At 40.3% G+C, this 18,561-nt stretch overlaps 1 protein-coding gene across 1 annotated transcript in view; it reads left to right on the top strand.

The window, feature by feature from the left end:
- lrrc49 (leucine rich repeat containing 49) overlaps positions 1-18,561 on the top strand; it is a 36,929-nt gene that overhangs the window by 17,254 nt on the left and 1,114 nt on the right. The window contains exons 12-17 of the mRNA XM_022741865.1: positions 838-1,013; positions 2,894-2,989; positions 10,255-10,489; positions 10,998-11,183; positions 12,001-12,110; positions 15,719-15,872. Of these exons, the coding sequence (XP_022597586.1) occupies positions 838-1,013; positions 2,894-2,989; positions 10,255-10,489; positions 10,998-11,183; positions 12,001-12,110; positions 15,719-15,872 (957 nt within the window). The remainder of the gene's footprint in view (positions 1-837; positions 1,014-2,893; positions 2,990-10,254; positions 10,490-10,997; positions 11,184-12,000; positions 12,111-15,718; positions 15,873-18,561) is intronic.

Here is an 18,561-nt window from a genome sequence, read left to right as displayed (position 1 = left end):
TTTCAACTTTTCAAATCTATCTACATCAGTTCTACATAACACAAAGCCCTTTGGCAACATTGAGGGGGGTAAGTGTGGGGAGGAATATACTGTCCACAGAGGAACTATATCTGTAAATGGGTCTGTAAATTATGCTTTATTTCTTTAAATGGTCTAAGATATTCACAGTAGTGAACAGTAGTCATTGCAGTATTGTGTGTGTGTGAGTGAAAGTACATAATTGATGTGCTTCTGCTGTGTCTGTGCTGCAGTGTGTCTTGCTGAGAGATGGTTTCTGTGCATTGTGTCTCAGTAACCTAACTCCTGCTAATCCCTGGTGTTGAGAAAATGTTATATTGAATGTCGCAGCCAGGGGTTCATGAGGGCAAAGGATTGACTATGAATTGATACTGACTCACCCCTGCATCGGGGAGTGGCACATTCCATAACTGAGCATCATTAAACTGCAGCTTGGCCAGGAAAGAACAATTGAAAGATAGCAGAGGAACCCAAATCTTCTCTCTTGCACGATGGGTGCCAGTGTTCCCATCATAAAAGCAAACCACAGTTAAATCAAACTGCTGTGGTAACAGAAACAAATATATTTGTCTAACAAGTGCATATACAATTTCAGATCTAACTAATGAGGTGTGATATCGGTCATAGTAAAAGCAGTGTGTAGTTTTCATACACTTGTATCCTAGAGACAAGCAACCCCAGGAGGAGGTTTACCTTTGACCAGGTCAAAACAGACAGGTTCCATTAGCTTAGTTTATGTGCCCTGTGTTCTGCTCAGGACACTTGTCACTTGACACCGTCTCTGTCCTCTGCTTATCTGTCTGTGTTGTGTTCATCAAGGAGAAGCGGCGTCTGGCGATCCGTAATGCAGCGCAGCAGTGGGAGGGTGTTAGGGCCTGCCTGGAGCTGCCATCAACAAATGGTGCAAAAGAAGAAGTCAGTCCAGAGAACAGCCCAGCCCATAGCCCCGCCCAATCCAATGGTCTCACACAGGAGCCTTCTCCAGATGAGCCAAGGTACACAGTACATCTGAAGTGACTAAGCAAGCTAAAAGGGTCACTGGCTAGTATGATACCAGTGTTACGTGTGACCTTGTGTTCATATTCCAAATTAGGGCTTTCAGAATTTCACTGCACAAGTATCATGGCCAAATGAATTCGTAATAATGATATTATTGAAAAATAATACTGCTATCATTCAAATTCATCTCTATGAGTTAAGGGAGGTGGAGAGAGATTCTGTAACCATAACTGTATGAAAGTGTAATATCAATATCAATATCATTATCAATATCGAGTTTTTCAAGCCAATGTTCAGTCAATCTGTTTGTTGAAATCTGAAGGAGGAATCAATAATATCATCTGACAATCTGTTGACAACTACCTCTACTGTACATACTGGATATATACAGTGAGTCAACTCTGCTAACACTATGAAGGTCTAATTATTTAGACTTGGTTTGATGTAGCTGAGATAGGAATCTGAGAACATTAGAACAGGAGGTTTTATTAAATTTCCTGACCAGCCTTCCTGACTGGAAGAAATCTGATCTGGGGCCTGGTTGGTGCAGATGTGCATGGAGTATCTGTTGAAGAGGAGCAGTTCTCTGTTTAATCTGAAACATTTGACGCTGGCGCATTCATCGCAGGCACTCTGATAAATATTTATTTGCAATCTTTACAATTATGGCAGTGCATTCTGAATGGATGCACACTAGTCAATGAGAAACAACTCAACAAAGTGGAGGAAAGGACTTGGCTGACGTTCAAAGAGGCCTTGGGCTCACTGCCACCTGACTGGGAAAATGACAGGAAGCTAGCAGAGGCCTTGACCACTGGAGCTGGCTGTAAGTGAAGGATCCCCAGAGTCACTGTGTGCTGGTGGTTAGCATGCTGGAGGCTAGTGGGCTGGAGCCCTTACTGAGATGCTGGCCGGTGGCTAACAGGCCGAAGGCTAGCCGTCTGTGGTAAAGAGTAGAAGCTGGCTGTCAGGGGTGCAGACTGGAGAACAGGTTGATTAGCTGACTGGAAGCTAACAGGCATGATGCTAGCCAACTGGGAAGCATGAGGCTTGAGGCTAGTAGGCTGAAGGTACCGCTACTGGAACTGATTGGGACACCAGGGTGTTAATAAAGTCTTTAAGCTAGCCAGGCAGTGAATCTTAAACTAGGGTCTCTTTGAAATCTCCTCATGTGCAACACTCATACGCACCTCATGTGCAAGCAGCTTCTCTGTCATCTCTCCTGGAGTCTTTTTTTCTTCCAGTCCCCATAGAGGGACTCCAACATAATATGGGTCCATATTATGGTCAATTTGCACTGTCAGGATCAGAACGTCTGGACCCAAATGCAGACAATAGAGGCAGAGCTGCTACTGTTCAAAGATTTATTTGACAAATAAAACAAACTTTGTAGGTGAAACAAAATCTGATCCGAAGCGGCTAGAAATCCAAGGTTCTAAAACTAAGGCTCAGGAACACAAAAGGGGGTAACTAACAGAAGCACAATGAATCATGAGGGAGTCTAAACAGGAGTTAAATAAAAGTCCAAACATAAAGTCCAAACAAAGAGTCCAAACAAAGTCACTATGGGGGCAGGTCATGACAGGAGAGAGATAGAGAAGCATGTGTGAGGGTGAGACAAATGTGTCTGGTAAGTTCATCATAAAATTTTGTGTAGTGTGTGATGGAGTTATTTGTAATCCTTTGTTTGTAATTAGAAATCAGACAACCTATAAAATTTATAATTATGTGTTTGTAATTAGAAAGCAGAGAGGCTATAAAATGTATTATTATGTGTGCAATTCAGGTCATTACTTGCTTGTTTTTGCTTCATCTGAAGGTTCTGAAAAGAATGGTTTGCTCTGTTTTTGACAGTTTTTGTTTATTTTTTTATCAGGCGGGTAAGCCCAGGTTCAGGACCAGAGCGACCATCAGGTGGAACAGAGAGCAGACTCCGCACCAACAGTCGTCCAAACAGCCCACGAGATCCCAAGTAAGACAAAAATGAATATGTGTGTACACCCACTCGTCTATACACAATGTCCAAAATGCTCACCCAAACAGCACTTAGATGCCAAAAAAATAGTCTTCAGTCAATAGATTAGTAAAGTTGTCTATAGTAACCGATAACTTTATGAAAGACAAATTTAGGATCGAGATTTGAAGAGTCACGTTGGAAGGTCTACACTACATCTGGATAGATGCAGTACAGAATTGAGTAAAGGATCAGTACACATAATATTACAAAAAACATATCTGTCCTCTTTCCCTTGTGTTTTTATTTGCCAATCTTTTGAGATTGGTCATTGTGAGTCATTGTGACACCTCAGTATCAGTAGGATGAATTTTCATACAGACCAATGGGAAAAACTGTAAGACCGTTGCTCAATTGTGTTGACTAGCCACCACCTGAAATACTGAAATCTACAAAAAACTATTGTTATGGTGTTACAGTTCTGTCATTGACACATGAGGTATGCCACCTGGTCCTCTATCATTATGACACCTTTCTTATGAAACAATTGGTTTCAGTTAAGCCTATCTAATACTGTCTAGTGCACAATGTAGTTTCTCTTTCATCTTCCCAAGAGTCATCCATATCTGTCCGTTAGATCAGAGCTTCTCACTTTCACACATGTTGAAATAGGGGCCTGCACTCCTATCCCAAATGACTGTTGCTATGTTTAACAGTGTAATTTTTTTTGTATTGGATTGTATTTCTCATTTAGTCAACTCACAATGTGCAAGATCCCACCCCACCTGCTTGAAAGAACATTCATCCAGGCTGTTGGTTGGCTGCTGCTCCCTACCTGACCTTTTTGTCCTTGTCCCTGTCATTGTCCTTGTATTTATTTATTCATTTGATTATGCAATGTTTCTAGCAGCTGCACTACCCCTTTTCTTTATGTATCAGCCAGCAGAATGGCCTAGATATGACATGTAAAGAGATCATCCCAAATATAGATTTGATCCCCTCAGTAGCTGGTGCATGAAACGCATCTTCAAGTATTATTATGGCAACACGATGACCCCTTTACTTTCACCAGGGACGTGGGTCTTTGCTGCTCCTGAGCTCTGTGTACTCTCTGCTAAATCAGTGAATATATGTCTAAGATGTCTAAAGACAGTTTTCTCCTTCCACTGTTTCTAACATGGTGTTGGAAGTACTCTAAATCAGCAGTCTCAGTGCTCAATCTAATGTTTTGCGTAGGACTCTGATATACTCCTACAGAGAATGTGATCCAGGTCTGGATGAGTTATGAGGAGGAGGGCTGAGATGAAAGTGGAGGCTGTGTCAAGGACTATTATTACATGTTTCAAAGCTGGCTTTTCCTTCCTGCACCAGGATATGAAAATGGCCCTGAAGCATAATCCCTCTATGGCAATGGCTTTCCTTTACAGGGTCTATTATAACTTCACTCATGATGTGGCTTAACAGGTTATGGTGATGAAGAAGACTCACGCAATTCAGAATGCCAAACTCTTATGAGTTGGAAGTTGTATTACTTTAGCTTGTATTGCACAACAAAGTGAAAAAAATATTTTTACAAATTCTGGTAGGAGCAGTAATTTGACAGAGAAGCAAGATCTGTGACTAAAAGTTCAAAGGGTAAAATGCCTGGGAATATGTTTAGTAGGTGGGAGATTTAAAGGTTGTTAGATTCAATAGTGTGTGGGTTTATAGAAAGGTCATAATGTCTACACGGTTTAGCCCAGATTCTCTCAAAGAGCTGTTGAAGTACTAGATCCTGAAAAAAATTACACCATCCATCCTCCCCCGTGCAGAACATGAAGGGACAGATGATGGATGAGCTTGTCTCTGTTTTTGATGCCTGTATATCAACACTTTCGTCTCTCTATTGCGTGACATCACGTATAAGGTCGTTGGGGGTGCAAGTTCCCAGGATAGAACAACAGGAGGTTTATCCTTTTTCGCCCTGAAGAGACAGAGTATGGTTTGTTACAGGTCATCCATAATCCTGCTGCGTCAGAATCTCAACAGATTCTAGGTTTCTTAGACAGGTCAGGAGCTGAACCCAGCCCATTCACACATTTGGATCTGCTCAGTAGGAGCCAGGGGAACAGGGCAACCTATTGGTACTGTGTATATATGCCTGTGTGTTTCTCTCTTAGTAACATACTGGAGACTGCCCTCTATTTCTTAAATGTTTAGAGACATTTAAAACACATTTAGAAAAGTCAGAACTGTGTATGATTATTCTCCAGTTGTGAAAAATCTTGAAATTTCAATAGTCCTTAGTGTTTCACACTTAGTTTTGTTGGAAGACCTAGAGTAGAAAATTAATTGATGAATTTGTTTGAAAAACATCCAGAGACAAGAGGAAAAATTACAGATATCAATTGCCATGATCTTTCTTATGACTGAATTTGCTGCTGCTATAATTATATCTTCTACTTAGGATTTCTAACATTTCTAACATTTAAATTCATGTTTCTATTGGTGATTCTGATTGACTTGGAATTTTTTTTTTTTCATTATATTTTTGGGCATTTTTGCCTTTATTCTGACAGGGACAGTGTGTGATAGACAGGAAAGTCAGGGAGGGAGAGAGAGGACTTGAACCCATGGCCACTGTAGTCAGGACTAAGCCTATGTGGTAAGTGCTCTAACAGGTGAGCCACCGAGGCGCCCCTTGACTTGGAAATTCTTGCTTTAAAAACTGACCACTGTTCACAAACATGGAAAGAGAAAGAGATGCAGACAATGAAAAAGCTGCACATACTGCATGAAACAATTTATTTCCAGGTATGATTTAAGCCAGTATTTTGTAATGGATCAGCATGGTTTTATGTGTCACACAGAATTATAGAGTAGTTATGGCAAAAGTGACAACTTTGTACACAATGGCTCAACTGCACTGCCTAAGAGTATAGTTAAATTTGATGAAGAATAAGGGTGAAGATGAATCTGATCCTGTGTTTCAACAAATCAGTTTATCTTCAGATTGCCAGCTCAACAGACTCTCTGAAATGTAGTCATTTGAAGTTGTTGAATACATTTTCCTCAGTATTTAATATGCTTCGTCAGCTAATTAGTTAGTTAGTTAGATAAGCTAACTACACCAAGACTTGAAAACCTTCATATTTCTGTGTAATATGACTGATTGAGCTGCGCTAAATAAATTTGGATACATTGGCTGGTTGTGTATGAAGGAAAACCCATGATGTTATCTCTGCTCACCATTGGCAGCCCCAGTTTGGTGGTAAATTAAAATGAGGTTGAAATGATTTTTGACACCACATTTAGCATGACAGTGTCACTGTCACCCCACAGTGAAGTTTTGGGACAAAAGCTTGTGTCACTGCCAAAGTTTGGCTGTGATGGGATCCCAAATTTATTCTTTTGTGGGAGATTTAAATTTTCATTTCCCCTGAGTTGAACAGTTATAACCCAGAATTCCAACAGTGTAGTTGGTCACCGTGGAGATGGAAAGGCATTTGTACTATTCATACATTCAGTTAATGAAGAGTGGCGCTGAGATCGTGAACAGCTGGTTTTGCAGGCACATAAATCAATAACTTATCTTCAGAGTGTTGAGAAAGAAGTTTAGCAGTGTCCTCAAATGAAACAAACCAAAACCACCGCACTATATAAACAAACTTAACAGTAACACTCTGCAGGGCTCAGCACCTGATAAGCATACAATACAGTAAGTAAGTAAAAGGGACAGAGCATTTGCTGTCAGGGCCCCACGGCTCTGGAAAGACCTGCCTGAGGAAATCTGGCTTCCTGAGTCAGTGACATCTTTTAAATCCCTTCTGAAAACATGCTTTTATTGGACAACCTATCCTGACTTTGTTTGAGTTTTTACTTTATTTTATTTGTCTTAGTATTCACGTTAAATCCCTGTTTTATGATTTCTTTAACCTACATCAGTGAAGTGCTCCTATTTTTTATCTTATGACCTTAGTTTATTTTGGTGTCTTGTTGTAGCATGCTGTAACTGGAGTTTTGAAAAGTTATTATTGTTATTATATATGACGTCTGCTCTGCACCAGTTGAACCATTTGTTTTCACCCAGAGTGAAATGATGAAATGCTATTTTGTAATGACAGCCCAGAGAATCATCTTTCAAGCGTGTCACTACCACGCAGTATTTAGGCTATTGGAGACGTGTATGCTACAAGCCATGTCTTTTGGGGTATTAAATTGTTGAGAGATGACAGATATCCTTTTTAAAACTCCAGTAGGATTAAGTGAGATAGCCCTAATTGAATTAGATTCTGAGTCTAATGGGCCAGAGCAGGATCCATGTAATTGTGACAGATTCTTCATTCTGTCTTCCCCGCCTTGTTCACTTCTTCTCTCAGCACTTGTTGCTGGGTTAATGTCAGAGGGGGATTCAGGGCCACCTGGCAGCCTTTCAGCTGTGATTACGGGGGAACAATATGCGACACAGTGCAGAGTGTGTTGATGGCACACTTCCAGGAGAACAGAAGTTACCCCCATTCTTTACGTGACTTATCTACATGTTACGCTCCATCTCCTGTGCTGCTCTCCAAGTCCTTCTGTTTTACAGCCTTTGGCAATCCCACATCTCGGAGCAGTGGCATATCCTGATGTTTAAATTGCCTTTCAGTGTCTGGTGCCGCTCCGTCTAGTGCTATCCAAGTCCCATGTTTCTGTCCATGTGTGTGCTTGCAACAGGACACACTTAAACTTTACAATTTTAGTTCCTTTACTACCACATTTGGTTTTAATACTTTAAATATTACACTTTGTCCCAGTCAATGCTATTTCCATTTGAATGCACATTTCATTATCTGGAGGAGTACACTCATCTTCTCCTCCTCTACCATTTTTGTACTTATACCTACTTTTGTAACCGCAGTCACCGCAACAATTCACTTTTCTGAGGCCTTTTGATATCTGTCAATGCCTGTGTCAAATTTAGAGGTTGGTAGTGTGGCAAGGTCCCAGTTTAATAATTGGTCTTGTTCATGGTGTCCTGTCAAAGTTTTACAGACAAGTGGTTTGTAATCATAGTCTCTGGGAAAAAGGGTTTCTATACTGTCAGTGGATTTTTTAGTTGGAGTTCAGTGGTTGGCCACTGGGAAAATTGACAGCAAGGATGACTCTGTGTATCCAGTTCTTTTAATATAGCCATGGGATCCCCCGCAGTCTCCGGTGACCATCCCTTGACATTTGATTAAGAAAGGCTTTCAGACATGGTGCATTGGTGGATCACCTTAAGTAAGGTATAAGGTTGATTTGTGGATACAAATGTGATTATTAAGTGGGACATTACCCGTCAGTGGTTTATTTGGAAAAGATTCAGGCTATATTATACGATGAATGTAGTTGTTGTGTTTACCGGCAAGTGTAATTTGTGGCTTGTTTTGGTGAGCTGTAGTTTTCCTGATGATTAGTTAAAACTATCTGAACTAATTACTGACGGCACTCGCAGGGAAACTACGATCTAAAAGAAGACACTGACTTTGACCTACTATACAACACACACCCCGTACACTTACAAAGACACATGCAAGAACACACAAACACACACACACACACACACACAGACACATGGTACAACCTGTTGCTGTACTTTTTCTCGTCCTGAGGCTCCTGACCACTCACCTGTCTTTTACACAAGAACAAGTTAAAGTAACTCGAGGCGAAAATGTCACCCACCGAAAACATGATTTCAACGTTCTGTCAAGTTCCTCCTCCAACTGGGGAACCATATGAAAATGGCTGGTGGAATATTCCAGTTCAGTATGAAGTACTCAACATTTTGCTGCTTTCTTTGTTTGTGACAATAAATCAAATATCTTTGGGATCTGGACTGTTGGTGAGAAAAAGCAATTTGAAGACCTCATCTTGACATTTTTTAGACCAACAGTTAACAGATTAATTGAGAAAAATATCTGCAGATTAGTTGATAATGAAAATAATCATTAGTTGCAGCACTAATCAACAGCAGATTACTCTGATGCACCAACAAATTATTTTCAAAATGACTGGATTTACTTTTATAAACTGCATGTAATAGAGAGAAAAGCTTTAACATGGTATTTTTATCTTCCAAGACATTATGTTTCAGACTTTATATGGTTATATGATAAAACTGATATACTGATAAACGAACAATGTATTTAGATCTACGACAAAAAAGACAATTGTTAGAGTCTACTTCCAGCTACTACTACTGTGGACATTAGGATGTACAGAATTATTTTTTGTTTAGACTGAAAAGTACACCTCTGTCTACATCACTCCTCTCTTCTTTTCTCTCCCTGTTTTTACTTCACGTGGACCTCCTTATTTGGCAGAGACTCCAATCTACCATAGCATACTTCTCATTTTAAAGATGGCCCTTAGTAATCCAGATTAATTGTTTGTCTAATTCTCCAAGTCTTTGATCCCCTTTTTGCTGCTCAGTTAGGAGAGGAATCTGTTCCTTCTCCCCGGGACACAGAGCAGTCACCTCTGGGGGATCAGTCTTACTGTGCCTACAACAAAGGTGGATTTTTTCAAAGAAGCTTCAGTTACAGTACAGCTCATTTGTCTCCCCATCTACAGTATGTATCTCTCTGTCTACAGTATGTCTACTGTCCTTTTTCATCTTGTTTTTGTTTTCTGTCCCTGACTGTGAGCGGTTCTGTCGCTCACCTCACTACTTAAACGCACACTTTATAAAAATTGGTCTCAACAACAATCTTGGAGTTCTGCAATCAAAGGATTAGTCTTCTAACTACTGTGGCTTTCTGTTGCGGCGAGATTGGAAGGGTGTGAAATATGAATAGGGGGTGATTAGTTTGTTGGCAGGCTGAACCCAAAATGATCAGTGTTGAGTAGCCAGCAGCCAGTAGCCATCTGATGCCCTGCTATGCTGAAAAGTCCCCTGAGTGTCAGCAGACCCAGAAGGCTGAGCACATGGGCAGGGAGAGGAGATTATGTCTCCTTGAGACTTGCCCAGATTCTTCACTCTCACGACTCTTTTATCAGGGAAGGGCACTTCAACTGTTGTATAGGAGAATAGAAAGCAATTAGGCAACACAAGTAGGACACTGACTGGACCACTGAGAATTCAGTAGTGATGTTGTTTTTTCCTTCTCTTAGCACAATGCCTGCTTTTTCAAACAAATGTAAACAAAGCACTTTAGGCTCAAAGATACTCTTTTTTTTTCTCAAGGCAACAAATTCTGTGCATTCAGCATATGAAGACTGTGTGTGTGTGTGTGTGTGTGTGTGTGTGTGTGTGTGTGTGTGTGTGTGTGTATGCTTTGCAGGCTTCTGGAGGCAGGAAGCGGCAGTGTTCAGAGTTTGTCCCTGTCTGACAGTCACCTGGCGGAGCTGGATGGAGACACCCTGCGTTTGTTTGGACTTGGAGCCCTGGAGGCCCTGGAGAGGGGTTGGGGAGTTCAGACCGCTGGTGCTGTCACTGTAATAACCTTCCGATACATCAACTTTGACGCTATTGTACCAACACTGCCGCGAATAAGGGTCAAGTTCCCCAATCTATCGGTGAGGGCACTAGCCATATACCATAATGAGGCATGGCATGATGTTAACATGAACTCCCCTAGAATTAAAAAAAAATTGAATGTAGATTTTTCATTGTAGCTACACATATGGTTGTGGTAAATGCTGAATGTCACCTAAAACCTGCTATGTCATGACACAAAAATGACATTGATTTTGGAGGGATTGGCTGATGGATCACAGCCAAATAGTCCTTGTTTGTAATCAACAAACAAGTGATTACTGAACCATTTTCTATATTGAACAGTGGTAGGACTAGAGCACCACATTAACCCAATGTAATTTTTTTCTCAAGATGCAGATGTTTGTGCTGTCCACTCTCATATTCCGGATCAGATCCGGGCTTGAATGTGTATGGATGGATTTGAGAAGTTACCATTTCCAATCAATTATGTTATGTTACTTAGTTTTAGGACTAAAGTTTGGGCTAACAATGCATGATATATGTATCTTTTCTACTTCTAAGACTTACTCATTACCTTTTCTACAGCACCTGATCTTCTTGGAAACCAACATCAGCCGTCTGCCGCAGCTGGCAGCCCTGGCTCAGGTGAGGCGTCTGGACCAGCTGACTATCCACCCAGAGGGCAACCCAGTGGTCAGTCTGGCTCTATGGCGCTCCTTCGTCATCTACCGCCTCCACCACTTCAACCTGCAGAGGATCAATGGCCAGGAGGTGAGGACCAAATGAATTTTCAGTGCAGTCCTCCTGCTGGCATTTCCTGTTGCTTTTGTAAGAAACAAATGTAGTAACCAAATTTCAGTCTTAATTATAAGGCGTTAAATGTATTATTTTAATATACCCCTTTAGAAACAAAATATTGCAACTGAGCAGTTAGACTTTTTGAGAAACATACTCACTTGTTTTGTAGTAGAGAGTTAAATGAGAAGGTTCATACCACTCTCACCACTGTCCATTAAATATAAGGCTGCATGCAGCAGCAGGTAAGCCTAGTTTAGCAAACAGACTCAAAGACTGGAAAAGGCTTCCCTTGCTCTGTACAAAGGTAATTTAATGTTCCTACCAACACCTCTTAAAATGACTAATTTGCACATTATATCTCTGTTATATTTGTTTAATCTGTACATTGTGGGGGAGTAGGGGCTTTCTTGGCTTTGAGCAATTACTTCCTGGATTTTTTGCTGGCTGCTTGGCAAGTGGTCCCAGCCAAGAAAGAGTCCGGCACAAAACTCTCCGTAAAATGTACATGGTAGGCTCATGCTAAGGTAGGGTAACTCGCAGCTGGCTGTAGTTATACGGATAGACATGAGAGTGGTACTGCCTGTCTCATCTAAGTCTGAAAATGAATGAATTGCCTCCAAATTACAACTCTTTATAGACTTGATTTGATGAATAATGAAATTAGATTATACTTGCAGTTGTTTTCTTGCCCATACATTTCTTACCTTTATTTAATTTTGTCCACTGTTGATTTTATGTCTTAGCCCAATCAGCATCTGAAATGTACTCCATGTTTGTGTATCTACCTCAGGTTACCATGAACGATGTGATCGCTGCAGAGCGTGTGTTTGGAACACTGGGTCATATAGCAGCCACCGAAACTCCACGTTGCCGGCTCCTGCTACTGCTGGAGGAGTCCAGGTGAGAACTTGATCTCAGGCACTGAACTACAACATAACATTAACTACAATTTAATGACAGGTGTGTTCAGTGTCCTGGACTGTGTTTGCTTTAAATATGTCAAGAATGTGTGGATTCTTAAATGTGGATATATGTGAGTTACAGCTTGCGAATGTGTAGGCTACTGTACGTGTATGTGCATGCCTGTGCGTAGCGTTTTGCGTGTATACATTTGTGTGTGTGTGTGTGTGTGTGTGTGTGTGTGTGTGTGTGTGTGTGTGTGTGTGTGTGTGTGTGTGTGTGTGTGTCTCTGTGTGTCTGTGTGTCAGGCAGCGAGACGGAGCCTGGCACAGAGGAGCCAGGAGAATTAGACTATGTGTCTCAGGGTAAGGGTGGGTACTTGGCACTTCCACACAAACATTCCTCTCTCTCCCCAGCCAAAAGCTCTTGAGGTCTGTCACTCTGGGTCAATGAAAAACATCCTTGCAAAGCAAAAATTTTTTGAATTTGTCACGCACAGGAATATTTTTTAGACAGAGGCAAAAAGACAAAATTGTGAAGCTGCACAGATTTTACAGCTCCTCATAAGTCTGACTAAAGACTGGAAAATTGCCAGGCTGAATCATCTATTTTTTTTCCTTTTTTTTTTTCCTTTTTATCAGCTCTCAAAATACACACAAAAAAACAATGGTTAGATAATACTAATAATAAATCAACAACATGTGAGACCTGTCATTTCTAATTCTCTCTAAACCAATTTAAAATGTAAACCAACTCTTTACCATTGCATCCCTCAAAGAATATCAGCCCAATACACTGAAATGTCCTTGATTTTGACTGTACTTTTTTGTTACAGCATAGGTAACATTCAATATTAATACTAGAAAATAGAACTGACAGAGAATTAAGCAACCATTATTTGCTCAATCATCTGACTGGTTAACAGAACTAAGTGTGGATTTCAGTGGGGCTGAAAAAAGGGAATGCATTTGCTAAAATATAAACAAAATTCAGAAAACCTTCTCATTAATTACTGTTGAACAGTACAGCACTGTGTGAGACTGGCAATGAATTCGAGCTGCCTCATTGTCCTCAGTTCCCCTTTCAGAATCTTGCTGAAAAGTGAACTAGTAAACTTTAGGACAACTGGCTCTCGGCTGCATCTCACTCTGATTTATACACACCCTGTTATGGATAGATAACACACAACAGCCCAAGGCTGCAGATTAGTTTCTTATGAGTGCTGAAATCTTAATCACAGTTATCTGCATGCAGAATGACTCGCCCTAAAGTCAATTATATCCATTCATTACACTAAATGCTGTTAGATTTGACAACTTATTTCTCAAAGCCTTCCTGCTGTGGACTCTTTTATCTGTACTGTAAAGTGTGTTTTCTGGTTTTAGTTTATTTGTAGAAATGATAACAAAAGCTTGTTCCATGGTCACACAAAGTTTTTTTTCACTTTATGCTCTTGTGTTGCTCAGTGGAGTGTGGGTATGGCACAAAATACTGTTGAGACATCAGTGTGTAGAGGAAGGCCCTAACATTCTCATGGTTTCGGGAATCCTACTACTGTACATTGCATTACATCTTACAGTAAGGTAAAAAATACTGTAATGAAAGCCTCCACCTATGTAGACGTGTACACTTAATATAACTCTGTATAACCTTTAACTATTGCTTTTTGGAATTCATAATTTCACTTCACTAAATTCTTTGAAATATCCATATAGTATAAGACTGTGTCCTCCAGCATATGGAACACTAACTGAATTGCTGAGTTGTAAACCCCACACACTCCAAGTAGGATAAAATGTATCTAAAAATTCAGTTTGACCCAGATATGATACTATTTATGTTGCATGCAATCCTTAGCTTCAGGATTTTAATTACAGATTGCTGTGGACACAGGCCTCTGTAAAGACAGATCATTTGGTCAGGTTTTGCACACCAAATTTTTTTTAAGGGCAAGTCTTATGGTCTGGCTGCTGTTTTCTGCTGAACAGGTCTATTTTTAGTTCATCATTCCTTAGTAATATTTTATACTTATAATTAATACTTAATACATATGATCTGATGCTATCTCGCTAATGTCTCAGTTTCATGCAAAACATTTGCCTCTGGATATTGTCCTGCTTTGAATCAAGGTGGTAGTCCCCAGCCTGGCCAGATGAAAAATTGTTACCAGCAAACATATACAAATTTGGTCTTAAATGTTTTTAAGCACATTAATATATTCCCTCACCCCCTTGTCTTCCCTGCCTCCCCTCTAGCAAGGGTATACAGTGCTTGCAGCATGAAGCATAACGTACAATACATCACATCACATACATCACACTGGTTGGATTCTGTAGTTTGTGAATCCTCTGCTTTTATTTGCTGTTTAATTATAATGCTACACTGTGAATAAATTGTCATAAAAATAAATAAAAGCCTCTAAAGCATAAAAAAAAAAATAAATAAATAAAAAATTAGAAAAATTTTTTTAAGGCAACATTTCCATGTATTGGTTGTTAGTGTTGTTTGATTTGAGCCTCAGTTTATCTCTTGACCTTGTTCCCTAGATAACAGTAAAGAGAGCTCACCTCACAAATTTCATCACCAAGGGTCTCATTAAAGGGAAGACATCAAGGGAAGGGGTTTTAATGAGGAAGTGAATGTACCTGCTATAATACTTAATGCCATTGTTGGCTGAAAACCTTATACCTTACAAAATACAACTATATCGCACAAGACCGTTAAATAGATTTCATTGGCTCTGTGTTTGTAAAGTTCAGTCAGCAACTAAAGTATCATGTTAACTTTTGGCTTAAACCTTAAGGGGAAGAAGGAACTCTGCAAGTTCTGTTATAAGGTTTTCACCAGACACTGATTATTGTTCGCATGAGAACCCCTTCACAGAGACAGACAAATTTGTTTTATGGATACACGACACTCACTTTTTTTCAGTAACAAATATGCACAAACATAAATTGTATCTATGAGACACACACACGCACACACACACACACATACACACACACACACACACACACACACACACACACACACACACACACACACACACACACCACCTTCCTTAAGCGTGTTTCACCTTGTTAGTCAGCGTAGTGTGTGACTAAAACATGCACACACGTTCACACACACTTTTCAAACTGTCTTGTCCAATATGGAATGTTTGCCTGCAGCCTCCTCTGGAGAGCCTCTTGCAGCATCCTGGCACCAGCCTCTGAAACATGTTGGTGCAGTAGTGTATCACATGAGATTTCATACTGACAGAAACATTTGATGTAGTTTACATCACTTTTAAAGTGCTCTACTGCTTTTATAAGTGTACACATGCTGCTGCTGATAAGACTGCAATTAAAACACTTACAGAGATGGATGGAAATTTATTCAAAGGTAGAATTGTTAAAAATGTATTTAGTGACAGTTTGAGTGTTGTCATCTCATGAATAATGGTGTGTTTCAAAGAGCTGGGTGCTCCTCTGTGCTTTATGTGCTTTTAGTTCTGAGTTTGAGAGAGTGTTATTAGATAAATACAAGAACACATCTTTATTATCTTGGTGTTACTCACTTGCTGTCGCTATATCTCCCCTCGTGTCTCCTCTCTCTTCACCTTGAAGGAAGCGGCAGCTGCAATTCCTGTTGGAGGGGCGTGGACGACGAGCAGGGATGAGTCCAGAGGAGCTACGAGACAACGGGAAGCTCCTGGGCGAAAGCCTGAGTAGAGCGCTGTTCAATTACCCAAGCAGAGACTGCAGTGCAGACAGCCCTGAGGTCAGTGCTGTTTTTTTCTCTGGAGCTTTCTCACAACACCCCAATGGTTATGAGAAACTGCAACAACTCTTGAAACAGACTGTTACTAGTTTAATACCCCATCAACCCATTTGTTTGCTATAACAGACAGACAAAACCTCAACCTTAAAAACATCAGTAAAGAAGATTCTGATCACATATGTTTTGCAGAATGCACTTTGTCAACACCGGATACACTCACTGAGCACTTTATTATGAGCTCAATACTAATACTGGTCCTACCATACTAATACTCAAAACAGCTTCAGTTCTTTGCTCCACAAGACGTTGGAAACTTTAGATTCTGTTCCATGTTGACATGGCTGTATCGAATCATCTCTGCTGATGTGTCAGCTGCACATTCATACTGCTGATCTCCACTTCTACCAAGTCCCAAAGGTGTTATATTGGATTCAGATCTGGTGACTGGGGAGGCCACTGAATTACATTGAACTAACTGTCACAGTCATGAAACCAGTTTGAGACAAATTTTGCTCTGTGACATGGTGCATTATCATGCTGGATATAGCCATTAGAAGATGGTAAATTGTGGCCATACATTGATGCACATGGTCAGTAACAATACTCACATAGGCTGCGGCATTCAAAACATGTTTGATTGGTATTAAGGGCCCTAAAGTGGACAAGAAAACATTCCCCACACCATTACGCCACCACACCACCACCAGCCCAGTCTGACACAAGGTATGGATTCATGTTGTTAATGCCACATTCTGACTCTACTGTCTGCCTCAGCAGAAATCCTGAGTCATCTGTTTTGGTCAGCCTGTGCCCACTGCAGCTTCAGGTGTCTGTTCCTGTCTGACAGGAGTGAAATCTGATGTGGTCTTCTGCCAATTTTTCCCATCTACCTCAATGTTGGATGTGTTGTGTGAGATGCTTTTCTGCTCACCACAGTTGTAAAACCTGGTTATCTGAGTTATGGTAGCCTTTCTGTCAACAAGTTGTTTCCATCCACAAAAACTGCTGCTCTCTGTATTTTGTTTGTTTTTGGCACCATTCTGAGTAAAATTTAGACACTGTTGTTTGTGAAAATCCAAGGAGATCAACAGTTTCAGAAATACTAAAACAAGCCCGTCTGGCACCAACATTCATGCCACAGTCAAAGTCACTGAGATCTTATGTTTGATTTTAGCTTTGACCTGTATTTGCATGATTTTATGCACTGCACTGCTGCCACATGATTGGCTGACTGGATAACAACATGAATGCACAGGTGTTCCTAATAAAGTGCTCAGTGAGTTTATGATTTCACTTTCTGTGCTATTATACTGTGATTTCCAGTGAAATTCCATGTTGTGCTCCACTGCCGTGTTTCCTTAGAAAAACAATTAAGCAAATTGCACTGCTATTTGATGTCGTCACTTGGATCTTGGATCAAGGACACAGAAATCTACCCTGCAAAAAAGAAGTGACAGAACTTCCAAACTAGCCAATGAGTTTCCTGAAAATCAAGCTTCCATTGGTGCCACTAGACTTGTGCTAACAAATGGAAACCGTACAGCCACTATTGCCAGAAATTATGCATTGGCAGACATAGCATATAAACCCCACATCACATCCAGAGGCTTTAACAGTGATTTCTGGGATCTCAAAACCTCTTTCCTCAGCCGAATAAAGCTGACGTGACCTACACCCGGGCTTACTCCTAGTCTCAAATATTACTTCAAGCTTTAGCCACCCTTCAGTTACACAGCAATACATACATGACATTTGGGACAACGGCCCACTCAGCACCTGAGAAGCCTAAGAAAACAAAAAAAACATACCAAACAGGTACTGCAGCATTTTTGCTACCATGGCCTTTTTTTCCTGATGGAAAGCCGTCAGCAGCACTAATCCAGTTATAATGCAATTTTATTTCCTCACCTCCATCCACTGAAGATGAAGTGGTTCATCTGTGGTTTTGTTTGTGCGGATCAGATGCTGCTGAACAATACTGGTACTTGTTCTGGTGTGGTATTGCTCTTGCTTGTCTGCCTCCTGCTCAGGTCAGCTCTTTGATAACCTGTCTGAGTGGATGCACATTTTTATTCATCTAGGATAAGTTTAAACCTACATTTATTCAATTAATTGATTAGACAGGCATTTTAGCTTTTTAACCAATACCAAAATAAAACCAATACCAGCAATGAATTTATGCCGCTGCCTGATATAGCTGTATAGCTATGTTTCTGTGGCATATAGAACGAAGTTACCCTTACTCTGTCGACATACTGTTGCATTAGGGTGACATTGTTTTTATTGTTTTAAGAGGCACGTGCTGATGTTTTCATAAAAATTTGTTTTCAATTGCAGCTTTATGGGGATCTTCTCCATGACGTAAACCAACTTAATCTTTTCTCTCTATTGTACAATATTTGGAGACTGTAGTTTTAACCAGGAGACTATTCTATCATTGCCATGAAGATGGCAAGTTAAGCTTATTCATGAAAAACAGAAAAAAAGGTTTGCGCACAGCATTTACCTCAAGGTTGGAGGTAGTGGAGGTGAACAAGATAATGAGAAAAACTTTACACTTTTCAGAAGTTTAGTCATCTCCAGTTAAGTCATTTCACATATCCCTTTAGACATAACTTTATATCATCACTCACCCCAGAAATGTAAATTCAAGTGAAAAAAGGACACCATCTGACCCTGAAAACATATT

This window comes from Seriola dumerili, unplaced genomic scaffold, assembly GCF_002260705.1.
Source record: "Seriola dumerili isolate Sdu_G_001 unplaced genomic scaffold, Sdu_1.0 BDQW01000003.1, whole genome shotgun sequence".
Lineage (NCBI taxonomy): Eukaryota > Metazoa > Chordata > Actinopteri > Carangiformes > Carangidae > Seriola > Seriola dumerili.
This window is presented reverse-complemented; position numbering and strand designations above follow the sequence as displayed.